The 18,394-nt window shown below is 40.3% G+C and overlaps 1 protein-coding gene across 2 annotated transcripts in view; it reads left to right on the plus strand.

Annotated features, from left to right (window-relative positions):
• LAMA4 (laminin subunit alpha 4) overlaps positions 1 to 18,394 on the plus strand; it is a 150,404-nt gene that overhangs the window by 47,733 nt on the left and 84,277 nt on the right. For both annotated transcript variants that reach the window (XM_039252211.1, XM_039252212.1), the window contains 2 exons: positions 4,750 to 4,874; positions 10,501 to 10,581. In XM_039252211.1, the coding sequence (XP_039108142.1) occupies positions 4,750 to 4,874; positions 10,501 to 10,581 (206 nt within the window). The remainder of the gene's footprint in view (positions 1 to 4,749; positions 4,875 to 10,500; positions 10,582 to 18,394) is intronic.

Below are 18,394 nucleotides of genomic sequence, written 5' to 3' on the forward strand. Positions count from 1 at the left end.
ATTTGTTCCAGGACTCCTTCAGCACCTTTCCCTCTCTCTTCCTCTTCTGGAATTCCTATGACACGGATATTGTTCCGTTTAATTGTATCACTGAGCTCTCGAACTCTTCTTTCATGTTCCTGGATCAGCTTATCCCTCTTTTTCTCAGTTTCTTCTTTTTCTATAATAGTGTCTTCTAAATCACTTATTCTCCTTTCTGCCTCTTCAATTCGTGCATTGGACACCTCCAGTTTATTATGTATCTCATTTATCCCATTTTTAAATTCACCATAACTATGTTTAAGCTCCATATTGTTTGTAGCCATAGTTTCTCTAATGTCCTCCATGCTTTTTTTCAAGCCTGGCGATTAATGTTATGATTATTGTTCTAAATTCTTGTTCAGTTATGTTGCTTATATCTGTTTTGAGCAGTTCTCTAGCTGTCATTTCTTCCTGGAGTTTCTTTGGAGGAGAGTTCTTCTGTTTCATCATTTTGGTTAGCTTTCTATCTCTTGTTAATTTTAAAAGCTTGTTGTACACACGGCCCCTGCGAATTCTGTTGTATTAGAGAGGGCTCTTTTGACTGTTCAGGGCCTGTCTGTTCAGGAAGTGTTCTTTGGATGATGTCTCTTGGTTTCTCTTGTTGAGTGTTTGGTTATTTTATTTCCCTACTGGTATTTGGGACTCTCCACCATGTGTAGTTTGGCTTGTTTCTTAAGGCAGCCTTATGAGGTTTCCTTCCCAGTGTACTCTGTCTCTTTCTCTTCCCAAACTCCTGTTGCTCAGTGTCCTACGACTTCAGGTCTTCTCTGTTTGAGAGATGGGTGCAGGTGAAATGTATGGAGCTTATTAATTCTCCACCATCTTGCCTCCGGATCAGAACCAGGCCTTTTTCATCAAATGACACGTAAGGACAAAATGACATATAAATGAACCTGGTCTTCATTTTAGTAGCAGTCACAGCTCATTGTCATGATATCAGCTTAATCCAGGCTTGTTACATGAATGAATAAATGAGTTAGTAAAATAATAAACTAGCAAACGCAAAAAATCTTTAATTTTATATCATATGAGACACTTGGGTCACTCTTCATTGCTGTAAAATGTACTGTCCTTTTATGCTAGATACTGAGGCTCAGGCCTAATGCCAAGCAACTAGCAAACAGTGTTACCTATGCTAGATGTTTCTATTTAGACCCTTGCTTCTCAAAATATAGGCTAGACCAGTAGCATTGATCTCTATGCAGATTGTATATATCCATATTTACTGCAAATGCAGTAAAAACTGAAAAGTTTTCTAGTATTTCCTTCTTAATTTATTTGAAAATTACAGTAATAGGGGTGCCTGGGTGGCTCAGTCCATTAAGCATCTGACTTCAGCTCAGGTCATAATCTCACGGTCCATGAGTTCAAGCCCCGCGTTGGGTTCTGTGCTGACAGCTCAGAGCCTAGAGCCTAGAGCCTAGAGCCTGCTTTGGATTCTGTGTCTCCCTCTCTCCCTGTCCCTACCATGCTTTCTCTCTCTCTCTCAAAAATAAATAAACATTAAAAAAAAGAGAATTACATTAATAAACCCAAACCCATTGCAGGTTAACGTAAAGAATATGCTTTTATAAAATATAAACATATTTTACAAATTAAAAATATGGTTCATGTTTCGCTAAGAGAAAGCAGCTGGATCTCATATCCATGATGATATCTCCATGTCATATAGCCCCAGGAAAATTCTACCTTGCACACATGAGAAAATGGGAGTCCCAAAGATAAATAAAATCTTACTATTATTATGAGGATAGTTTTGACCTCCCTGGACGTACTTGGAGAACCACAGATCTAGATAGACTATAATCTTGCATAATGCATGCGACAAACCACATGAAGGCCAACTTGATCCTCTTAGGCTTCTTCCAACATTATACTGGTTCCACGGCCAAGTTATTGAGACAGCATTTCTCATGTGAAGAATCACAGCTGGTGCCCAAATGCCATTCCTAACACTTATCCACTTATCTGTAATCAACTGTCTACATGTTGATTTCTTAACAACTGGCCAAAGATTCAGAATGTTTTTTTCATTTTTAAGTGGGGTCAGTTTTATTTAAAATAAAATCCCCCTCCAACAACATACTTATTTATTGTTGTCAGTTTTCTTTTTTGTTTTTTAAATGGTAGAGCTTTGAGGGTTAAAGGCATATTTGCAGTCCAAGAGCAAAAGGTTTCAGAGCTAGAGGAAACTTGCAGAATCTCAGCTGTATTCTCATTTTACAGACAGAAAAGAGAGGCACAAAAAGCTCAAGTGACTTGTTCAAAGTCTACCAGCTAGAAAATGGAAGCAGTAGAAATGTTTGCTCCTGCTTCTAGCATTATTTACACCAGTCTTCCAGAATGTACATTAGTGCATTTTAGGGAATTCCCTAATAAGACTTTTAAAAGAAAACCGATGAGGAAAGTCAGTATTTGCACTCTGAGCATGTAGAGGTCGGAGAGATTTGGTAACTTTGCACTTGAGGATAATTGTTCCCTGTGGCTACCATGGCAGAATTAGAGCTCTGACAAGGAGTCCAAAGCATCCATTGAGCCATAAGGGGACAGAAGGGAATTGGCTTAGTTTTGCAGCTTAATAGGCATTTCAGGCAGGAAGAATGACCTAACATCTTACAACAAACCAGTTTCTTTCTCCACATCTGTTGGGCTTCATCTGTCCAACAAGGACTCAGACAATGTCGGCCTCAGCCTATGAGCAGCCATGCGAGATCACTCATGGCTTAGATTCCCGGTACTTGGGCAAGGCTCATTGGTGTTCCTTGAGATGTGAGATTGCCACCAATTTTGAGTTCACTTGGGTACATGTTAATTTCTTTTATGTGCTCCAGACACTAATTCATTAATTCACACTTTCCCATTTTTTCCTTCATTTCCCCCCCACAAATATATACTAAAGGCAGATACAGTTCTAGAAACAGAGTTAAGAAGTGGAGGACAAATATACTAACAACGTGTTGTCTGCACATCATACTTTATTTTCCAGTTTCTCATGACTCTTCCAGGCAGTCTGAACTGGCCTCTAAATCCCGTTCTGCTGACATAATTCTAATCAGGAGCCAAAGATGGCCCATACCTAATGGCTGATCAAATCCCCTGAGAGTGTTCAACCGTGATAACTTGTTGCATGCATTAGAACTCTGCCCTTCTGATTTGAAGTTCAAACTGTTAGTAAAATTCTATGATACCTTCTAATGTAGCCATTTTATGGCTTCTGGGAACGGAGACTTTTCTAACATATTGGAGAAGTAGTATCATATGGGAATTAACAGCCTGGCCTCTGGAGCCAGACTGCCTGAGTCTGAATCTCACTTTTGCCTCCTTTGATCTGTGTGACAATTTATTGGGCCATTTATTTAACCTCCCTGTGCCTCCCATCTCTTCCCCATGTAAAATGGGGAAAAAATAGAAACTTACTTATTTCAGAATTATTGTAAGAATTAAATTAGTTAACCCATGTAAAATGCTTAGAGCAGGACCTCACTATTATTATTCTATTTTGAACTTCAACATAGAACACAAAGACAAAAATAAAGAGTTCAGAGTTTACCTTACTACTGCTCTATCTTGCCTCCCTAAGGTTCTTCTATTGAGCATTATTTGAAAAAAAAAAAAAAAAAGCTCTGTCTGTTGAAGCTCTTGTGTTTAGATGTTATAAGGGAATTGATCAAACAGGAGGGTGCCTCTTTCATGACATTCTAATTCTAACAGCATAATTTCTCACTGAAAACCCTATTCGACTTTTATACACTCTGGGAGATATAAAGACGAAAATATCACAGTGTTAATGGCATTGCCTTGTACAATCCAGTTCAGTCTTGTTGGAGAAAACTATGAGACTAGCATCACTGCCTCTTTAGAGTACTAGGCAGAAATTAATCCATGAACTTGTCATTGCTGAGTTGACTCTATTCTACTGAGTACCTACTGCATTTGAGTTGGTGGGAGTACACTACTGAGAGGCACAATGTGGGGGAAGGGCTGCTGAGGTTGGGAGCAGAGAATAAAAGTACAGTGTAGGTAGTGGAAGGGGGAAAGGATCTGGGAGCAGGCATAAGAAGGAATTCCTGGAGGTTTCAAGGCCTCGTACAGATCTGGAAAGATGAACAGGCATTATAAGCAGAAAAATCAGCCTGCTTGGTGCTTTTCTTTCAATCTTCCTTTCAATCACCACAAATGGAAAAATCAGACAAGTAAGCCAGAGTATTATTTCTTGTATATCACCATCCAAGTTACCAACTCATTAGCAGGATATTCTTTACCTACCTTCTATTCCATTTATGCTTCATTCTGACATATTTTGTTCTTCCAAGCCCGTAAATCCTTCAGTTGTTCCCACCGTCATGAGTAAGCATCAGGGGGATTTTTTTTTATTATTATTTCATATTCTATCCAAGTCAATTAAATGATGTTTCTAGAACATTCAGAGTTCGAGCCTTCTGATTATCATTTTGAACTGAAATGAGAAATGAGAGATGAGTTATCCCCTCTGCACACAAACTCTAAACTCCTCAGGCTGCTAGTTCCCTCACAGAAGTTCAGGGTGAAGTCATCAGCCATTGTTCACACTTTCTAGCATTGACTGGGGTCAACATGGCGCTTTTATCCTGACCATCTATTCCATCAGCCTGACATCCTCTTTGCTTTGAGTATTGTTTGGTTCCCACATATACTGTGTATAAAATGTCTTTTGTTTCTTTGTCCATTTTCCTATCTTTTGCCTCACAGCACTGTCAGCGGAACACAACAGGAGAGCACTGTGAGAAATGTCTAGACGGTTATATCGGAGATTCCATCAGGGGAGCACCCCGGTTCTGCCAGCCATGTCCCTGTCCTCTGCCTCACATGGCCAAGTAAGCTTTGAGAGAAGATATTCTCTTCTGCTGCTTATCCCCTTAATTAATTTTTTAAAATTATTTAATTAATTGTTTAATTATTTTTTTGTTCTATTCAGAGTTCTCAGGTTTTTCCACCTTAGCGGAAAGGCTGAGTACCTCATGTTGATATGAGACTGGAAAAGATATGGGAAAGGTCTTCAGCCTAAATACAATTCCAGGGGAACTCAAGCACATGTAGTGTGGGTGATTACTCTGTCCCCCAAATATTGGATAGCATCATAAGACCAATGGGGTCTCCCACGTTTTATAAACAAGGCTATCCCTTGACCTAGAGAGATCACAACTGGTACTGCCAACAGACTTATAATCCAGTATTTTTCATAGTTGTGTTTCCCGACTCTCACAGAGTAGACGTTTTCCTACATGAGTGGCCAAATGAATGTTTTAATCATAATTAGAACACAGAGAAACAGAATGCATGCTTTAGGCTAATCAGCTAATAAAAAAGATTTCCAGGAAAACTAATTTTCACTTTGGGCTATGTTTTGACCTGAGTGAGAAGTTAAAGAGAATAGACATATGTCTTTTGGAAATATCGAAATTCTTTTCAGACACAAATGTATAAATCCAATAGTCAAGTCATGGCTGGTCATTTTATTGGCTGCAAAATGACAAAAGGTAGAATTCAAATGGTATAGTGATGTTTGGTTTTCCAGATACCAACCATTTCTCTGATTCTCTGAAACCAAGTGGGTGTCCTACAATCAGCTCACTTCTGACGCTAACTACCTGGAGCTAATTAGCCCATATATTAAGCCCCACTTCAGAAACCAGCCACAAATGGGGCCCCTAGGCTACTGAAATACCTACTCAGCTAAGTATAAATTTAGGGGTTGCTTCAACACCCCTCAAGATTCAGTAATTCTCTACAATGACTCACAGAGCTCAGGGAAGTGCTTTACTTCAAAGTAAATTTTTATTCTAAAGCATATAACTGAAGCCAAATTAAGAAATCCTTAGGGCAAGATGTGGAGGGGGAGATGGGAGGGAGCTGAGCTTCTGTGTGTTTGCTGTCCAGGTATATCAACCTCCCAGAAAATCAGTGTGTTCACCCAACCCAGGAGCTTCACAAACCTCATTTTTTAAGAGCTTTATCAATGTTTCATTACATAGCCGTGGTTGATTAAATCATCAGTGATTGAAAGTCCATCTTTATCCCCCCTCCCCTTCCCTGAGGTTGGGGGATTGAAAGTTCCAACCCTCTAATTAGTAGTTTTTTCCTCTGGTCAGATGGCCCCCAACCTCATCCTGAATCTTCTTAGGGGCCCCTCAAGGGTCACCCCACCAGCATAAACCCAAGTAAGACTGAAAGGAGCTCATTCTGAATAACAAAAACAGTCTTATCACTAAGGAACTTCCAAGAGCTTTAGGAGCTCTGTGCCCAGAACAGGACAAAAACCAAATACATATTTTTTCTTATACCACAAGTGAAAAGAGTAACGAACCTAGGTTAATATCCTTCCTTTGGCACAAAATAGCTGTGTGATCTCAGGCAAGGTGCTTTCTCCCTTTGTCTCACTTTCCATGGGATTTGGGGTCAAGACTAGATTCAGATCTTGGCTCCATTCCTTGATTCCTTTATCTGATCTGGACCTCATTTATTTTTTCTTGAGTTGGTATAAGGATCTGCCTCATATAGTTGGACAAGGATCATAGGTGTGGAGCATTTGAGCTGGTGCCTTGCATACAGAAAGCTGTAATGTTAGCTGCTGGCTTTATTGAACATGTATTTTGTACTTTTCCTAACACTAATATTTTGTTCACCCTGTGTCAGGCAAGGTCCTAACTGTTTAGATATAATATTTAATTGATAGATGTTATAAAGATTCAATTAAATAATGCATATAAAATAACTCTAAAAAAGGCCTGAATATCTCACACACACACACACACACACACACACACACTTTTTTTATAAGGAGAAAAAAGATGACAACAGTTTTTTCTTAATTTTTTTTAATTGAACACCAATATCAACCAACATTTCACCTAAAAGCTTGTGACTTGTTCAAATCCTCTGATGAGTATGACAGTCAGTGAAGTCAGATGTTTTACAGCCCTGTTTTTCTTTAGAAACCACTAAACAGTATACTTCAATCCTTACTTTGTGATTTTTCATGTCCCCTGGTATCAACAATGTGTGCAAAATGGATGGTATCGAGAAGGAGAGCAGAAACCTCAGACGTTAAATGTTCTGTTATTTTCACCCAAGTGTGTCCTGATTTATGAACTCCCTTTGTCTCATCTAGGTATATTCTTTAATTGTTCATTAATATTCTGTTCCCAAACATTAGTCTCAACCATATCTGATGAGATGTTTCAGCATTCTGCTCTCCCACCAAGCTGTAGTTATTTTGTTAAACACACTGATTTCCAACTTTGCAATAACAAACTCCCCTCATTGTTCCCTGTAAACAAAGATGCCATGTAGCATCATCTGCTGAAAACAGGTTTATAAGCTCTGAGCTGCAGTTTCTTTAGAAACTAAAAGATTAATGAGAAAGGCAATCCCAAGTGGTTCCTCTAAATTGTATTATCTGACTTTTGCACTCTTTGCCCTATTCACATGACAAGACCTTCTTATCTAAATTATGACATTAATGTCCTGAGATAAGAGATGTTTGGAACCTCATTCTTATGGACTGAGAAGTTTTGTCTATATCCAAACAACCAATATTTATCACACACTTGTTACATGACAGTCATGTACTACTGGCTGCTGGTCACAGTGGTGTACAAAACAGTCAAAAAGTCCTGACTTCATTAAAATAGGTCAAAATACAGCAGCATTTGGGGGCACCTGGGTGGCTCAGTTGGTTGAGCAACTAACTATTGATTTCTGCTGAGGTCAGGATCTCACAGTAGTGATCTCAAGGTCAGGAGATGGAGCCCTGGGTCAGAACTCCTTGCTGAACGTGGAGCCTACTTGGGATTCTCTCTCCCTCTCTCTTTGCTCCTACCCTCTCCTTCTCGTGCCCACTCTCTCTGTCTCTCAAAATACACATTTTAAAAAAGATACAGAAACATTTTGAAGCTCCTAAGGCAAATGACCATTTACCATTTGAGCCAGGTTATCTGTATTTCAGCTTTGGCTATTCCAAAGGCTCTTTCAAGTCAAGAAAGCAGAAACTTGCCAATTGGGTGATGAGCTTCCTGTCTTGGAGGAGGAAACAGTTGCTACATACATGTTTTTTGGATGTGTGAGCAGATCCGTGTTCAAAGAGCAATTGGCATTCTTAGAGAATGTACCAAACAGCCAGGTACACAGGGACAGATATGAAAACTGAGGTCTCTAAAGCACACCATTGAAGTTGAAAAGCCTGCTGAAAATCAGAACAAAAGCAAAGATCCCTCTCCCCCCACCCCCCCTTTTAAGTAAAGACATTGTGTGAGGGTGTGAGGAAATTTTGGGAGACTTGCTTTCTCTGAGGTGGCAACAGTTCAACTTCCCAGACCCCTTGTGGGGGAAAACTGCCTACAAACAGGGAGGTGGGGATTGAGGGGTGGACGAGGTGTAATCTGTGGTCACAGGACAGGACAAATTTGCCTGGATCCTATGTGGTTCTAGTCTTTGATATGGCCTTATTATTGACTTAGTAAACTAATCTCAGATACTAATCAAATACCTTATCAAAACTTAAATACCCACTCCCTCTGTCAGCTTTTTAAAAAAATTCATTTTGCTACTTTCTATAAAAATTAAAGTACCAGAACTTTTCTTTGAGCTCAAAAAGTCACCTAATGGAATCCAAATTACACTTTGAAAGACCTTCTAATTGAGCCTCCAGACCAGGATTTGGATTTCCAGTTACAACTGCACATCAGAAAGCAAGAAATTATGCTTGAGGGAGGTAAGCAAGCAAACAGTGCTGAATCTCTTTTCCTTTAGGGTTTCATAAGGGTTTCCACGAACAAAGGCCTCCCTTCCTCTTGGGGAGGGCGCCATGGTTGTTAATGTGGGCTGAGAAAGGCTCAGTGTTTTCATTTCCCTAGCCAAAAACGGACTTTACCCTAAGAAAAATGTAAACAATTAATGCTGATAAAAAACAAAAAAAGGAACTTAGTGGCTGGTGACTGCCTCTGAGCTTCCCTCCACTGAGACCAATGGTCACGCAGCTATTCGCAAGGACCGTTTGCGCAGAGTTCATTTATTTATTTAGGACTTGGCCAAACATCCTCCCTGTCTACCAGTAGCTACAGTAATGGCTCCAATTAAGGAAAATGTCATCTGTTTGAAACAGCAGGACATTAGCTAACAGCAGATGACTCCAGACACCAGCAGATGCTTCAGTCCTTCAAGCCCTGGGCAGGCTGCTGGGGGGGAACATCTTCAAAGAAACATGAGTGAGGGTCTGTCCATGCCCTGGACTCTTGACTGACAGTGTTTTTGAAGTAGGCTAAAAAATAAGAACAAGCAAAATGAAGAATAAAAGCCAAAGAAATGTAACTTTGTTGAAATGTTTTTAGCCAAACTGACAGAAAAAAATAAATTGTGGATATTGCCTTTCACTGAGAAGTATACATTGTCTTCTGACTAATTTTATAAATGTCTTCAAACAAAGAAAACATATCCATTTGCTCTCCTCCAAACACCATTAGGGTAAAATTGCTAATACATGCAGGAATGTGAGAACAGCATGTCACACTCCATTGATGGCATAGTACCTAAGCCAAAATTAATTTAAAAGTCTTTAAAATTTTTCACACCCCCCTCAGATGGATGGATTCATGTGTCAATGCAGGAATTTCCAAACATGTGGTGAGTTACATTCTATTTCCCCTGCCTTAATAATTGAGCAATATTTTTATTGCTTTTTTTATCCTCCGTCCTAGTTTATATTATCTAAAAAACAAACAAATAAACAACAATAACAGCAAACAGTAATCAAGAGAAGGATTTCTATGGATGAGAATCCTTCTCTTGTGGGTCCCATTTATTACTTGCATACTTGTTTTGTGACTGATCAAAAAAGCCAGTCCCTGCACCCTTAATTCTCAACAAAGAAATGAAGGTTCAGTGGAGATATAGAATATTGTTTTTAAGTGGTTCATGACCCTGAAGAACGGGAGAGATCTAGTGCAGAAAAAAGGGGGCAACTTTCAAATATGTAACACAGAAAATGGAGAGAATAACAAGAAACTCTCATAAATATCGTAAAATAACTTAATTATTTTATTTTTTGGAATATGGTTTTAGAGTTTATATATAAATATATATATGTGTGTATGTGTATATATATTATATATATATTCATTTGTTTAAATGTTTTTAGCTAAACTGACAGAAATATATATATATATATTCTGGAAATTCCCACTGCTTCAAGTAAAAATAATTAAGTGTTTCTATGGCAAAATATGTAAGTGGATCTGGGAAATGGTCTCACCAGTGGATGGGCATTTTGGCACTTTTCTGTCTGGGCTGTTGGTCTAAATTTCCCTGAAAGGAAGAAGATTTGATTTAAATAAAGCAAATGATCATACCCATTAGAACTTGACTGAGAACAAAGTAATCAAAAGTTAAGACAATCTTTTCAGTGACATATGGAATTTGACTTCTAATATTCTCTTGTACTTCTAGTTTTGCAGAATCCTGCTATAGAAAAAATGGAGCCGTTAGGTGTATTTGTAAAGAAAACTATGCTGGACCTAACTGTGAAAGGTACGCTAATAAAATTCACTGTTTTCTGTGTGGGTCAAGGGAAACTTTCTGGCACTGGTTAGCTCTGCCCGTGGGTCTTAGGAGGGAGTGGAGGATCACATTCTAGAACCCCTTGGGGATACCCCTGATAGAGCTATAACAATATGTTCCCTAGGAGAGCCTGAGTGGCTCTGTCAGTCAGTCAAATGTCTGACTCTTGATTTTGGCTCAGGTCATGATCTCACAGTTTGTGGATTTGAGCCCACATTTGACTCTGTGCTGACAGTGTGGAGCCTCCTTTGGATTCTCCCTTTTCCTCCTCTCTCTCTTTGCCCCTCCCATGCTCATGCTCTCTCTGTCTCTCTCAAAATAAATAAACTTTTTAAAAAATGCTCGCTAAGGGTCCATGTCAGGACCACATCTCAGGTAAATGGTCAGGTGGAGAAGAAAATGAATATCTATATTTTGAAAAGATCCTTTAGAAGGTTTGGGTAGCACTTGTCTCTCTCCATCATAGAGAATCAGCAGTGTTAATAAAGAGGCTTCCTCAGTAGAAAAAAAAAAGTGAATCCTCTATCTCTCAGGAAAGCAATACACTGAAAAAAAGCATGAACTTACTATTTAGTTTATTCTATACACCATTGCTTCCCCTGAAAAGTAAACAAATTCCATGAGTTTGAATTTTCTGAATCCCTGTTTGTATTAACATCTAACACTCTTTAAGTTGCTCTCAGCTTTCCTCAAATAAGAACGACTTTGGCGGCTAAAGCTGTGAGGCTTCCCACTGCATGGTTTGCTGCCAAGATGTTTCTCATTCTCCCCACCTGGCAGCCACTCATTTTTCTCAAATAAAATGATTTTTGCTGAAAGAGTGTCCCAGAGAGGTCTTGTTAGTTTTAAGATAAATGCCAGGGGCGCCTGGGTGGCTCAGTCTGTTGAGCATCCAACTCTTGATTTTGGGTCAGATCATGATCCCAGAGTCGTGGGATCGAGCCCTGAGCATGAAGCCTGCTTAAGATTCCCTCTCTCTCCCTCTCTCTCTCTCAAATAAAAAGTAAAAAAGAAATGTTATTAATGTCAGCCTCCCCATTGCCTTTAGGCAGCAAGATGATACGGGGTGCCATAAGGAAAGGGAGGGAAGGACGGGGGTAACTCCAACCCCTGGTCCAACATCTCACACCCTCACCTCCCAGCAGTGTAATCCCACTGCCCTGAATTCGGCAAACAAACCAGCCCAAGACTCAAAATGTAAACCTTAAATGATAAGCCACCTCACTTCCTGGAAACACCTTCTATGTCTCAAAGAGTAGTTCTGGAACTCTTTTTAAAAAGCCACAGTGTCTACGGTGCAGAGAAAACCTCTATACATGGAGGGCATTACTGTTATGATTATTAAATGTACAAATCATAGATAATTCTTTTACTGAAGACTTTTTAAAGGTATTTTTTTCTGTTTTTTTGCTACAAGGGAAGAGGGAAAGTCAAAGCTGATGGGTTGGATTTTATACCTTAGGAGGAAGAAATAGAGATTTGGTTAATTAATGAGTGTGTTTGTGACACATTCATTCCGTATTTTCTTCCTTGGGGACTCAGGAATATGAGTCACCTGGTTTGCTCACTTTCTGACTCAATGTGGGTCAGAGAGGATTGTTAATCAGCTGGGGATGGAGTTTTTTCCCTTCAGTGTCTGAGGTAAAACTCTATTTCATCTGACAGAGATTGAGCAGTATTACCAGCTAATGGGTGTTCAATGGCCCCTGGGATGGCCTTAAATAGAGCCCTACTTCCCAGAAGTGAAGTAAGTAATCTCTGTGCCTAAGGACTCAGTCCTGCAAAGTTGCACAGGGGTGCAGATAAGGGTTCTGTCAGCAAGGGTAGGGGGCCTGCATGGGCAGGACAGCTCGCCCCCCCTCAGAAGTAGGATTATAGCTGACAAGTCTCCTGATGCACATTGGAGGCACCTGGACCTATCATTACCCCATAAGTCTTGGTCACATCTGGATCTGGAATCATTGGATCAAGGAGAGAGCACCAGTTGTCAAATATTGAGGAAATGTAGCTTTGGCCTAGCTGAATTTGTCTCTCAGCACTAGCCCTTGGGGATCCTCCTAAGGGAGTTATTTGAGCTCTAAGTGTCCATTGCTATGTCTCCAGAGTGGAGAAAATGAAAATGCCCACCTCGTCGGCCTGTTGTGAGGTGATAGTGTGATGTTCTTGGCATGGCACAAGGCATTTAAGAGATACTCAATAAAACTTGCCTGGTGACTGTAGGAGTCATGGTGGCCATTGCCCAGTTTCCACCACCAGCAAATGTGTGCCTGGGAACTAGCTGGCTCATTCCCTTGAATCTCAGTTTCCTTAGCCAGAAATGATAGCTTTGAACTAGGTAGTGCCCTTTGTCGCTTGTCTCCTATGTCCTCCTCACTTTACATTCTTCATCTCTCAGCCTTACAACCATCCTGACAGCAGGTGCTATTTTGTCATTTTACAGGTGAGGAAACTGAGGCCAAGGGAGGCGATGAGCCTAGTCTAAAGTCACAACACTGTTAAGTGGGGGGACCAGGATCTGCACAGTTTGGCTTAAAAGTCTGGATTCTTTCCCTATGCCAATACTATTTTTCCCAGATGTCTTCGTAAGGTCTTCTATTTTATTTTATTTCTTTTAGTTTATTTATTTATTTTGAGACAGAGACTGAAAGTACACTTGAGGAGGTAGAGACAGAGAGAGAGTATCACAAGCAGGCTGCAGAGCCCAACACAGGGCTCAATCTCACAAATCATGAGATGTTGACCAGAGCTGAAATAAAGAGTCAAACACTTAACCAACTGAGCCACACAGGCACCCCAAAGGTCTTTTATTTTAAACTCTGACAATTAATAAATTAGATGAGTCTCTGATATTCTGGGAAACACAGTTAATCTGCTTCTAGATTCCCTTTGACAGGAGGGTGCATCAACAAATGTGCTGGAAATAAGTTCCCCTTCAAAAGTCTTTCATCAGAATTGGGGGAAAATCACTCTGAGCAACTTTCTCTACTTCACCTCCTGTCTCCTGTCCACCTATTCTCACACCCTACTGGTTTAAAGAGAATGTGTGATGCCTTTTACACCAAAATTGACCTTTTACATAAAAAATCCAGGAGGCGCTTCCTCAAAATGGAAGCGTCCACACTGCAGATTGGTGGATGGGATAGGAATTCCATACAACAAAGACATGGTCTCTTGTCCTCAATGAAAATCAAGGCTAGGGGCATCTGGGTAGCTCAGTTGGTTAAGCATCCTTCAGCTTAGGTCATGATCTCATGGTCCATGGGTTCGAGCCCTGTGTTGGGCTCTGTGCTGACAGCTCAGAGCCTGGAGCCTGCTTCAGATTCTGTCTTCCTCTCTCTATGCCCCTCCTCCCCTCAAAAATAAATTTTAACATGTTAAAAGAAAGAAAGAAAAAAGAAAGAAAATCAAGGCTAGAGTAGGAGACAAACCCAAACACCATTCATCACAAGGCAGAAGAAATGACAAATAAAAGGACAAGCAAAGATTCTTCGAGTGAAGTAGAAGGAGTGATCTCTTTCCCATAGAGAGGGCTGGGCCATTGGGAAGGCAGAAGTCTTCACTGCTTTGGCTTTGTGTTTGACCCTGGGACTGAGGGGAATGTTTTGTTTTGAGCTTACCAGTCATGTTGTCAAATTGTTCCACTTTAGCTTCATCTAATCTATATTTTCAATGTATTTATGAACTTGGACCTAACCACGAGGTGTTTTCAAAATATGCTGCTGACTTGTACTGATGCCTATCTATCTCAAACACTAGGTGTTTCTGTACTTAGGGATCATTGAATCAAGGGATGGTTTTCAAATCTGACTGTATATAAGATCTCCTGGAAACCTTGGATTCCTTCCCCCAAATCCTGTCCATGCCCCCACTGAAAAAAAAAAAACAAACTTCAAAGGGTGAGGACTGGAGACCTATTTTTTGACTCTTCATTGGAGTCCCATGCCTGTGAACTAGTGGTCAGCCTCTTATACCACACCTGCATGATATAAAACACTGTTTCTCAAACTGTAGCTTAAGCATCCCTGGTGTCCTCAGAAATATTTGTGGAGGTTCATGAGGACTCTGAATATTATCTTAATTTTGTGTTTCATTTCAGTGATAATCTTGAGGAAAGAGTTACTTGAAACATGTTCTGGACTTTCTGTAGAACCACTTTGTAATAAAAGGAAGTCTGCCTCAGAGCTGAGGACAAAATAACAGCAGGGGGAGGGGGTGGTGGTGAGTATGTCAATAACACATTACAGACAATTGGAGGTCAAACGGCATGACATCATAACAAACGGAGTCATCCAGTCATCCCATACACATGGCAGCTCACACAATCCTCTACCATGCCATGTGGCCAAGACAACACCATCCATTGTCGTGATAAACTGGTTTCATAGTTTGTGTTTTGTTGTAAAATTTATTTTGGTTTTTAAGATGTATAAAAGCCATAGTTACAAGGAGTTTCTCTACATAGTATTATGTTTGAACTATTTAAAGATTTAAAGATAATTTAAGTGAACACTAGGAGAGGTATTCTTTTTCTTAATATAATTTATTGTCAGATTGGCTTCCCTACAACACCCAGTGTTCATCCCAACAAGGGCCCTCTTCAATGCCCATCACCCGCTTTCCCCTCCCCCACCCTCCATCAACCCTCAGTTTGTTCTCGGTATTTAAGAGTCTCTTATGGTTTGCCTCCCTTTCTCTGTTTTAACATTTTTCCCCCTTCCCCTCCTCCGGTCTTCTGTTAAGTTTCTTAAGATCCATGTATGAGTGAAAACATAGGGCTGACTGACATATTTCACTTAGCAGAATACCTTCCAGTTCCACCCATGTTGCTGCGAATGGCAAGATTTCATTCTTTCTCATTGCCAAGTAGTCTTCCATTGTATATATACACCACATCTTCTTTCTCCATTCATCAGTTGATGGACATTTAGCCTCTTTCCGTAATATGGCCATTATTGAAAACGCTGCTGTAAACATTGAGGTACATGTGACCCTATGCATCAGCACTAGGAGAGGTATTCTATGAAAATCTTTATCCTTTCACAGGGATCCATACTGCATTTAAGTTAGAGAAATATTGGTCCAAAGCAGTAGACGAAAAGGTTCGTCCAAAACATGAACCTCTTACTGTACCATGTAAAACAGCTCTAATACATTTGTTTTTACAATGAGGTCCATGTTTTAAGCCTGCCCTGGCCCCTGGCTATCTCTTACCCAAAGTCTTCCTCCCACCTCACACTTTAACTTCCACATGTGGGAGCTGCTGCTCCCCAAATCCACCAGATCAACTGTAGAACTCACCACATTGTGTTGCATTTAGATGATGACTGTGATGATGATGATAAAAACATTTATTGATTGCTTACTGTGTACCAGAAAGTATTGTAAACACTTTACATACAACAACACATTTAAACCTAAAAAAGAAAATCCTATGAGATACCATTTTCATCCTTATTTATAGAGGAAGAAAGTGAGACACAGAGAAGATAAGCTACATGCTCAAAATCACACATTTGGGTTTTCTTTTTCAGTCTTTACTATTAAACTATGAGCTTCTCAGCAGAAAAAGCATCTCATTCATTTCTCTACCACTCTTCCCCCATCACAGTATCTGGAACATGGTAGGCACTCAGTTATATTTGTTTAAGTAATACCTTTTTTTTTAAATGAAAAAACAATAACTACTTTTAATGTTCCTTTACTTTTTAAAAACATTTTTTAATGTTTTATTTATTTCTGAGAGAGAGAGAGAGAGACAGCATGAGTAGGGGGTCAGAGAGAGAGGAAGACATTATCTGAAGCAGGGTCCAGGCTCTGAGCTAGCTGTCAGCACAGAGCCTGATGCGGGGCTCGAACCCACGAACTGTGACATCATGACCTGAGCCGAAGCCGGACACTCAACCAACTGAGCCAACCCAGGCACCCCTAATGTTCCTTTAAAAATGCACCTGTAGTGATGAGAGTCAGTCATGTCATGCCCTACTTGATCTCCTACTCGTCCTCATGCCAGGAAAATGGAAGAGGGTGACACCGAATTGAATGAGTTAAGACACTGTCCTCGGGCTAAAGAGAGGTTGCAAATGGAAGTTGCCATGTGATGCAAATGAGTATAAAATGTACAAGCCTTATATACAGGAATTTTGCAATTCTCATTTTCATCCCAGCGTGACTTTCCCTCTGCTCTATGTAGGACATTTGAAAGATGAGAAGCCTGAGACACAGAGTCTAGAAACTTAATCCAAGGTCACACAATTGGTTAGTGGTAAATGCAAAACAAAAACTTAAGAGCCTTGATGTTCAATCCCAGGTTTTCAGGTATAGGCCTGGGTGACTCATTTGATTAAGCATCCGACTCTTGATTTTGGTTCAGGTCATGATCTCACGGTTCCCAAGATGGAGCCCTAAGTCAGATTTTCACTAACAGCACAAACAGAGCCTGCTTGGGATTCTCTCTCTCCCTCTCTCTTCACTCCTCCCCTGCTCATCCTCTTTCTCTCTCTCAAAATAAATAAATAAACTTAGAAAAATCCATGGCAGTTTTAATTGTATTCTTTTACCCATTCAATTTCATGGTGGAGTGGGAGACATGCTAAGACAGTGTGAGGACATATCGTGTGGATCTTATTGCTTAAGGACCAGGAAAGAACAATGGAGCAAATTCAAGCAAATCCAAGGGGATCTTAAAGCCCTAACAGGAAAAGCTGAATATAGTATCATCAGATATTCAGAGCCTGGGTGGCTCATTCAATTAAGTGTTCGACTCTTCCTCTCCACGAAAGACATGATCTCACTGTTCATGAGACTGAGCCCAGAGTCAGGCTCTGTGCTCTCAGTATGGAGCCTGCTTTGGATTCTCTCTCTCCCTCTCTCTCTCTTCCTCCCCCTCCAAAAAAAAATAATAAACTTCTTTTTAAAATTTATATATTTTGGAGAGAGAGAGAGAGACAGAGCATGACTAGGGAAGGGGCAGAGAGGGAGACACAGAACCTGAAGCAGGCTCCAGGCTCTGAGCTAGCTGTCAGCACAGAGCCTGATGTGGAGCTTGCACCCATGAACTGTGAGATCATGACCTGAGCCAAAGTCAGGCTCTTCACTGACTGAGCCACCCGGGTGCCCCAATAAAAAAATTAAAAAGAAAAGAAAAGAAGAATAAAGAAGAGGAGAATAAAGAGAAAGCCAGCATTTACTGAGGCTTGTGATTCCAGGGTTTATTCTGATTCTTTCTGCAAGCACCGTGTTTTTTCAAACTTCCATCCTGTTATCTATATAGAAGTCTTCTATGACTCCCTCCTCTCTACCTTGCCCTACTTCTGGGTTCTTGTCCTGTGACCTTGAGTGGGTTACGTACATTTTCCTAGCCTTATTTATCAGTCTTTCATAGAGAAGTAGAAAGGATTTATATGGCACCTACTATGTAACGAGTGCTTTGTTTTTCAGCATTTAATGTAACCAATGACAGCTCTAGAATGGCATCCCTCCCAGAAAGGCAACCGTGCCATCTGGGAGTTTAGCACCCTTGGTAAAGGTATTCAGTGACAGCTGTATGGCCCTTTTAAGAGAAACAAAGGAGAAAGAGGAGAGGGGATAAAAAGAGCTCCAAAAATTCCCAACACAATAGCTTTGGGTCAGTCTTTTTCCCTTCCTAAAATTTCTTTGTTTTCTTTCTTTTTTTTTTTTTTAATAGTTTATTGTCAAGTTGGTTTCCATAGAACACCCAGTGCTCATTCCCACAAGTGCCCTCCTCCATGCCCATCACTCCTCTTCCCCTCTCCCCCACCCCCAT

This window comes from Hyaena hyaena, unplaced genomic scaffold (assembly GCF_003009895.1).
Source record: "Hyaena hyaena isolate Hyena2069 unplaced genomic scaffold, ASM300989v1 scaffold_412, whole genome shotgun sequence".
Classification (NCBI taxonomy): domain Eukaryota; kingdom Metazoa; phylum Chordata; class Mammalia; order Carnivora; family Hyaenidae; genus Hyaena; species Hyaena hyaena.